We start from the raw sequence: 7,812 nt of genomic DNA, 5'->3' as shown, positions 1-7,812 counted from the left end.
AAAATGTATTAAAATGTACTTCAAGTTTACAATGTAGTATTGATAGTTCAGTAAAATATTCCCTGTCAGTGTTTTTACCATTTTATATCTGATGTTTCTTGATTAATGTTTATGTTGCATTTTACAGCTGTAGATGTTTTAACTCCTCTATATCCTGTTGGTCAGTTTAATCTACATCAGTGCATCATATTCTATAAGATCATCATATGTTTGTAGCGTCTCTGTCCTGTAAGAACCAAATGAACAAACAGCCTTTCAGCTTTGTGACGATGCATTTTCCAGCTGATCCAAGATTAAAGAGTTTATTTATCTGAAGAAGTACAACACATAAAGGAACACTTCATCCTTCAGTTTATCACAAACATTCAACATCAACACATAAAGGAACACTTCATCCTTCAGTTTATCACAAACATTCAACATCAACACATAAAGGAACACTTCATCCTTCAGTTTATCACAAACATTCAACATCAACACATAAAGGAACACTTCATCCTTCAGTTTATCACAAACATTCAACATCAACACAAAGGAACACTTCATCCTTCAGTTTATCACAAACATTCAACATCAAGACATAAAGGAACACTTCATCCTGAGTACAAAGTACAACATGTACCTCTGAGATGTAGTAGAGTAAAAAGTACAACATGTACCTCTGACATGTCGTGAAGTAAAACATATTTTTTATTGGAAAATGTACAATTTCTGGTTAACATACTCCAAACCACTAGGTGGCCACATTGCCCCTTAAACTAGCTACCAACCGCCAAAACACATGAAGAAGAAGAAGTTCAAAGTTCACTAGGAAGTTACCCTCGTGTGGTGCTTTGGCGTGTATAAGGTAACTGTAACAGAAGAGAGAAACGGAAGCTAAAAAGACTAAAACATATTTTTTTTGACGGAGGAGACAGTTCACCGAATAAGTAAGTAAACATCAAATGTCCTTGGTTGTTGTAACCTCCCTCTGACGTCATGACTCTGAGCGTTTAGCTGTTTTTAGCGGATGTTTACACCAAGTTGTTGGTTGCTAGCCGATGTTAGCATGCTACATCTGCGACTGGCGTAGTTCAACAGTTCATGTTTAATTAATTTATCTTTAAGTGAGTGACGGTTGGTGACGTCAGGTGTCCCTTTCAATCTGCTGTATTACGTTATTTAGTGTTTTTAGCTGTTACCTGACAGCTAACGTTAGCTGCTGTTTAGCTAGGTTGCTAAGCTAACAAACTATCCAGATATGACGGGTAGTAACGTACACAAGTGTAACGTTACTACCCGTTAATGTTACTTAACCTAGAAACAGTCACTAGACTTACTAACATCACAGTTCAACGACAGCATGTGTGTCCTCTCTGCTCGGTGTTCAGTGTGTTTGGTAACGTCACACCGAGCTTAACTTCAGTGTTAAACAGCAGCCTGCAGTACATCCTGTTATTATGTTACAGCCTCCAAATAACCACAAAGTTCAAAAGTCTCTCTAAAAAAAGTAAAAGCAGTAATAATTAAGTTTATAAAAAGTACCAAAAGTAAAAGTAGTCCTATTTCAGAATCATAAAAGTGTTTTTATAATCATTGATGCATTAATGTGTTCATCGCTGTAATGGAGCAGCTGGTAAAGATGAAGACAATTTAAAATACTTTATAACTGTCTGGTGGTTTGATCCTCAATGACACAATTTATTAGTTTATATTTAGTATTAATAATAATTTCAATTGATTGATGTCATATAATAACAGTGGAGTAGGAAGTACGATGTTTGCGTCTGAAATGTAGTGGAGTTAAAGTTTAAAGCAGCAGAATAAAGGGATACTATAGTGAAGTACAAGTACCTGAACATTGTACTAAAGTACAACACTTACTGTCAACCACTGTCTGAAGAGCTGTTAATCAGTTTATGGTTTATTTCTCCAGCTTCTCCGCGTGTATATTTCCTCAATTTCTTTTAATATTTGTATGAAGAGCTGCAACCAGTGACTGTTATGATCAGTCTGCTCTTCTTCTTCTGCTGAATCAATTAATTAGATACAAAATGTCACACAGTAGAGCAAAATGTACAAAATCCACAAGTGACGTCTTCAAATTGCTCATTTTGCCTGAACTGGTGTCTCGTGTGAAGGCCTCGGAGACAAACTTGTGATTTTTGTTCGATATTAATAATCTTGAATCTGACGTCTCCTCTTACCTTCAGGTCGCAATGTCCTCTTACACCTGCATCAGCTGCCGAGTGGCGTTTGCAGACGGCGAGGTGCAGCGGGCGCACTACAAAACCGACTGGCACCGCTACAATCTGAAGCGCAAGGTGGCCGACATGCCGCCGGTCACCGCCGAGAACTTCCAGGAGCGCGTGCTGTCGCAGCGGGCGGCCGCCGAGCAGCAGCTGAGCGACGCGGCGGCCACCGAGGGCTGCGCCGTCTGCAACAAGAAGTTCTCCAGCGCCAACGCCCACCAGAACCACATGCAGTCCCACAAACACCAGCAGGCCGAGAAGCAGGCCCTGCTCGCCGCCCAGAGGAAAGTGGAGAAGATGAACGAGAAGAACCTGGAGAAAGGACTCGGCGACGAGAAGGCGGATCGCGACGCCAGGAACGAGGCCCTGCAGCAGGCCCTGAAGGAGACGCAGAGGCCGAGTCCGGCCCAGCAGGAGCAAGGAGCGGCGAGGCAGAAGCCGGAGAAGATGGAGAAACCCCCGAGGTTGATGTGGCTGGAGGAGCAGGCCAAGAGGAGAGATAAAGAAGAGGGAGCCACCGCCGTGGAAGGTGAGGAGGAGGAGAAATAAAACAATGTACTTCTTCAAAGAAGTCTGCTTGCTTTTAAGATAGTTTCTCACAATTTCTAAACCTTTAATGTTTTCAGAAGCGCCTCCCATACGGCCTAAAATGTTGCATACATACTGATTTGACGACCTGCACATGTGCAAACAAGCACTACACACCTGTGTCTAAACACTCTTGTGCGTCCTGTTGTTTTCTCTGATCTACATCGTAAACGACAAAATCTGTGTTGACTTCAGCAGGACGAGAGCAGGTTAGCTGTTAGCCGTTAGCAGCCGACAGGCGGCACAGTCCTGCTTGGCTTAAATAGCAGAGCTAACAGCTAACGTTAGCAGAGGTTGCATGAGTTGCGTTGTGTTGCGTTCAAGTTCTATTAAGTAAAAATGAGCATTGGGTGAAAGGCGAATTATGACTTTAATATGATGTGTTCAAATGTAATCTTGTAAAGTTCAGAGACTTGAATACGTTCAGTTGTTTGAAGGAGTTGTTTTCACATGTATGTTGTGACGCCTTGTTCCAATAACAATCTTCCAGAAGAGTGGGAGGACGTCAACGAGGAGGAAGATGATGATGATGAGATGCAGGAGGAAGAGGAGGAGGAAGAAGACGAAGAGGAGGAGACGACGATGGATCAAGGGGAAGGAGACTCGGCGACCGGGTCCGACCCCAAACCGGCCGCTCTGCCGGGCTCCATCCCCGTCACCGACTGCCTGTTCTGCTTCCACCACTCCAAGTCGCTCGTGAAGAACGTCGCCCACATGACCAAAGTCCACAGCTTCTTCATCCCCGACGTGGAGTTCCTCGTCGACGTCGTGGGCCTCGTCCGCTACCTCGGTGAGTTTGAGCTGTAGATTCACAGCAGGCCTGTTAGCGCCGTAGACTGGACTCTGCTGACGTCGTTCTTCTTTCTTGTGTTCAGGAGAGAAAGTGGGAGCTGGAAACGTGTGTCTGTGGTGCAACGAGAAGGGACGCTCGTTCTACTCGGCAGAAGCCGTTCAGAGTCACATGATCGATAAAAGTCACTGCAAGCTGTTCACAGACGGAGACGCTGCTCTGGAGTTTGCGGACTTCTACGACTTCAGGTAACGAAGTCATTTTAAACGGATATTAAAGCATCTAAAGGCAACAGGACGGCTCCGTCTTTGTGCTTCTGATCCTGATTGTTATCTTTTATTTTGACCAACAGGAGCAGCTACCCGGACAGGAAGGAGGGAGAGGAAGCTGAGGTGGACGAAGAAGATCTGTCTGATGACAAGAACCTGGAGTACGACGACGAGATGCTGGAGCTCACGCTCCCCTCAGGTGACTTTAACCTTTATTCATATAATCACCAGGTTTCAGGTTGTGTCTCTGCTCTCATTGGCTCGGTGTGAAGACATATTAATCCGTTCGTACTGTAACAGAGTTCTCTTCCTTCGTGTCTCTCAGGCGCTACGATCGGCCACCGCTCCCTCATGAGGTACTACAAGCAGCGCTTCGGATCCCAGCGAGTGGTGGTTCTGATCCACAACAGGAACGCGGTGGGCCGGGTCCTCCGGCAGTACAGGGCTCTGGGCTGGGGAGGAGATGGAGGTACGTCTTTATGTTATAAATATATTATCTTTATATTTCTGTCTTATTGACAGTCAGCGCGTCAAATGCAAATAATGAACCCACCGATGTCCTGCAGGCTGCACTGTGGGGTTTTAAGAGACGTGTTATTAAAAGATTAGTTCACAAGTGAAATAGTCCAGAAGAAGAGAAATGACAAACTACTTCCACAATGTGAGGATGTGTTGCTTTTCCATCTCAAATCATTTTTGGGTCAATTAGACAAAAACAGAAAATTCTTTCAAATTATTCTTTTTATTTTATTGATCAAACAAACATCCTTCTGACTTTTGGAGGGTTTCAAGCAGGAAGTGTCAGAAAAGTTACTATTTAAAGAGAGAAACGATGTCATGATAATATTTATCAAACATACAAAACATTCTCTCTCTCTCTCTCTGTGTGTGTGTGTGTGTGTGTGTGTGTGTCTCTCTCTCTCTCTCTCTCTCTCTCTCTCTCTCTCTCTCTCTCTCTCTCTCTCTCTCTCTCTCTCTCTCTCTCTCTCTCTCTCTCTCTCTCTCTCTCTCTCTCTCTCTCTCTCTCTCTCTCTCTCTCTCTCTCTCAGGCGCCTTCTACCAGAAACCCAGAGACATGCAGTTCGTACAGAAGATGAAGTCCAAGTGGATGCTGAAGATGGGGATGAACAACAACACCACCAAGCAGGCGCACTTCAGAGCTCAGGTCATGTTCTAAACCGGGACCGGAGAAGGAACCCAGCAGGGGACGAGGACCGGTCGACGGTCTTTGTTACATCATTCCAGCCAACAAGACTTTGAGTGCAGAACGCCGCTGCGTCGTGGGGTTCGCTGTGTGTGAAGGAAGCAGCCGTGCCGGTGAGAGGTTTGTTTGATGGAGGACGTCTTCACTCGCTGCTTCTTCTCGTCTGAAGAGCAGTTTTACGTTTGTTCCTCGTAGGAAACCAAACGTCCAGCTCGGTCTCTGTGAACGTGCTCCACTGCAAACAACACATTTATAAAAATCATTTCTGAAACTGAAGATCAACCTGAAGAAGTGATGTCGCTGTTTTTGACTCGGTTCAGTTACGTAACACACTTTTCTTTTCTTTTTTAACTGACATGATGACATCGCTGTGATTAAATGTGCTCGTAATAAATCAACAGAATAAATGGTTCATATTTATTGGACACACGGCCGTCTTCTTTAAATAACACTTATTCTTTGTTTTCAGGTGGAAGAACTAAAGTCTAAAGTTTATTCTGTCGGACACAATTTAACATGTTTCATGCTACTTTAGGCCGATGTATTTCGATTTTTTTTAACGGTCAAATATGAGATTTGCTCAGTGTTGAACACTAGCACCAGGATCTGGAGCACTAGATCCTGGTGCTAGACCACAATGTGAAGGTCTCAAAGAGGACCAGTCAAGACCAGGACAGCCGGTGACGTCACTAAACCACCTGTGTGTTGATTTAACGTCTTTACTGCAAACAAAGGAACATTCAGCTCTGCAAAGCCCGTTGATTGTTTCATCAGAGACGCTTCTCACGCTGCTCTTAATGCTCATGAATATAGTTTACGTGGTAATAAAACAGGTTCCTCAATGTGGATCTTCAGGATCCACCTGAGGAGCGTCTGTGGGTCACATGTTCCACGTGTTATCGTGACCGTGTCATGGAACAGGACTATCGGTAAAGCTCGTGCTCGTCTTCATCGTCCCGGTGTCGTCTCTCTCTCTCTTCATGTGCGTCAGCTTCATCGATGGACTCGTGCAGATGATGTCATGGAAAGCTGACGGTGGCCGGATGCTGACCCACCACACCAACCCTCTAACGAGCTCAGTCGCTCCATTTGTTTGTGGTCCTCCACTTTATCTCTGGCAGGGATGGCGCTCCACTTCCTGTTTGATTTATTTATTTATTTTGCAGGCTGGGAGAGTGTTTGCGGCGCGATGGTTTATGGCACTCTGCCCGCACACTACGCACTGTTTGACAGGGTCAACAGGAAAAACAGAGCGGGGGGGGGGGGGGGGGGGGCTCTGCAGACAGGCCGACGGCGAGAAGGAGACTAATTGATGAGGACGAGTCGGGCTGAGAGGCATTAGCACTGGAATCATGGGAGTGAAGGCTGAGAAGGAACATTTAAGACGAGCTGTTGATTTACTTCATTTTCTCACGTTCACTGTTTCAAATGTTGCCTTCAAATCTGCTCCAGTTCTTCACCGTATTCTGACAATAGATACAGTTAGAAGGTGAAGTACGTGAACTGATTAACGTAAAGATGGGCTGAGTTGCCAAACAGCAGCAGCGTTCTTTTATGCAAATCCAGTAAAGCGTCCTCGAGGAGTTTTCATTTATTTATTCTTTTAGTCTCTGCTGCTGGAAGCTGTCCTGAATCAGGACTCCTGATTGGACAGATTTGAGTCTTGGATCACAGCTCGACTTCGTCCTGATTGGCTCCCTCTTCTGTTTCCTGTTGGTCCAAAAGAAAATCTTGGAGAAAATGGGCCGGTTCAACAACTATCAGATGGATTGACATTAAATGTAGTAAAGACATTAATTCTCCCCTGAGGATGAATCCTGCAGACTGTCTTCATCCCTCGTCTTCCTCTCCTGCCGTCATTAAGTCAAATACCAGTTATAAACCAAATACCTGCAACACATGACGGCGCTCCCTTCAGGTTCAGCTTTGTGTTAAACATGAAACCTGCTTAATGTCGTTAATGTTCTTATTTTGAGCTCGTTAGCATGCTGACGTTAGCGTTTAGCTGTCAAGTTGCAGCTCTTTTAGTATCTTACATGTATAACTACGGACTTCTTGGCTTATTAAATATTAAGACGCATGCAACCTTTTGCTGATTTATTATTGATAAATCCAGCTGAAGACAGTAAAAGGTATTTTTTCACAGCTTGGCAACACAAACGTTCCTATTAATGGCTTTTAACGGCTGTATAAAGCGTTAGTGAATTATTTATTAAGCATTAATAACGTAAGTAGTTGTTCGTTTATAAAGCCTTGATACAGGGTGACTTTCCGAACGTGTTCTTCTCAGACGAACACAGTTTGGTTGTTAACAGTTGATTTGATGTATTTCCTGTATAAGAAGAGCGCAGCATGAACTCCTTAATAAAGATTAGACGGAGAGACGCCACACGAGCCGACAGAAGAACCCAAAAGTGAACTCTGAGACGTCTCAGCCTCCTAAACCCAACGGAGGCCGTTGGCCCGGCCCTCCCTGCTCTCAGCACGATGCCCGGTCTCCCTCCGGGGCCCCCGGGGACCTGGTATTGATCGGTGCCTCGTAGGTAGTGATTGGACATGAGTGGATCATTTCCTTTGTTGCATTAGAGTCCATTACTGGCCCGCTCCCCGGAAAGTGATAGACTTCCTCAAAAGAGAGAGAGAGAGAAGATTCCTCCGACAAATGATTCACCGACGAAGGTTCTGGGTTAGCAACACTTTATTTTAAGCCCTTTAGTGTAAATGGTTTGT

The 7,812-nt window shown here is 44.5% G+C and overlaps 1 protein-coding gene across 2 annotated transcripts; it reads left to right on the top strand.

Annotated features, from left to right (window-relative positions):
* Positions 1–732: 732 nt before the first annotated feature.
* znf622 (zinc finger protein 622) lies at positions 733–5,507 on the top strand. 2 transcript variants are annotated; one of them, XM_079173420.1, is made up of 7 exons: positions 733–929; positions 2,193–2,760; positions 3,310–3,609; positions 3,695–3,857; positions 3,962–4,077; positions 4,204–4,347; positions 4,928–5,507. In XM_079173420.1, exons 2-7 carry the CDS (start codon positions 2,199–2,201, stop codon positions 5,053–5,055), a joined length of 1,413 nt encoding a protein of 470 aa, XP_079029546.1. In that variant the 5' UTR covers positions 733–929; positions 2,193–2,198; the 3' UTR covers positions 5,056–5,507. The 2 variants fall into 2 exon arrangements, with proteins under 2 accessions (XP_079029546.1, XP_079029547.1); XM_079173421.1 differs by having other exon boundaries at positions 759–847.
* The last annotated feature ends 2,305 nt before the right edge of the window (positions 5,508–7,812 follow it).

Source organism: Pholis gunnellus (genome assembly GCF_910591455.1).
Source record: "Pholis gunnellus genome assembly, chromosome: 14".
Taxonomy (NCBI): Eukaryota; Metazoa; Chordata; class Actinopteri; order Perciformes; family Pholidae; genus Pholis; species Pholis gunnellus.
Note: the sequence above shows the minus strand (reverse complement) of the source record. Positions and strands in the feature narration are given on the sequence as shown.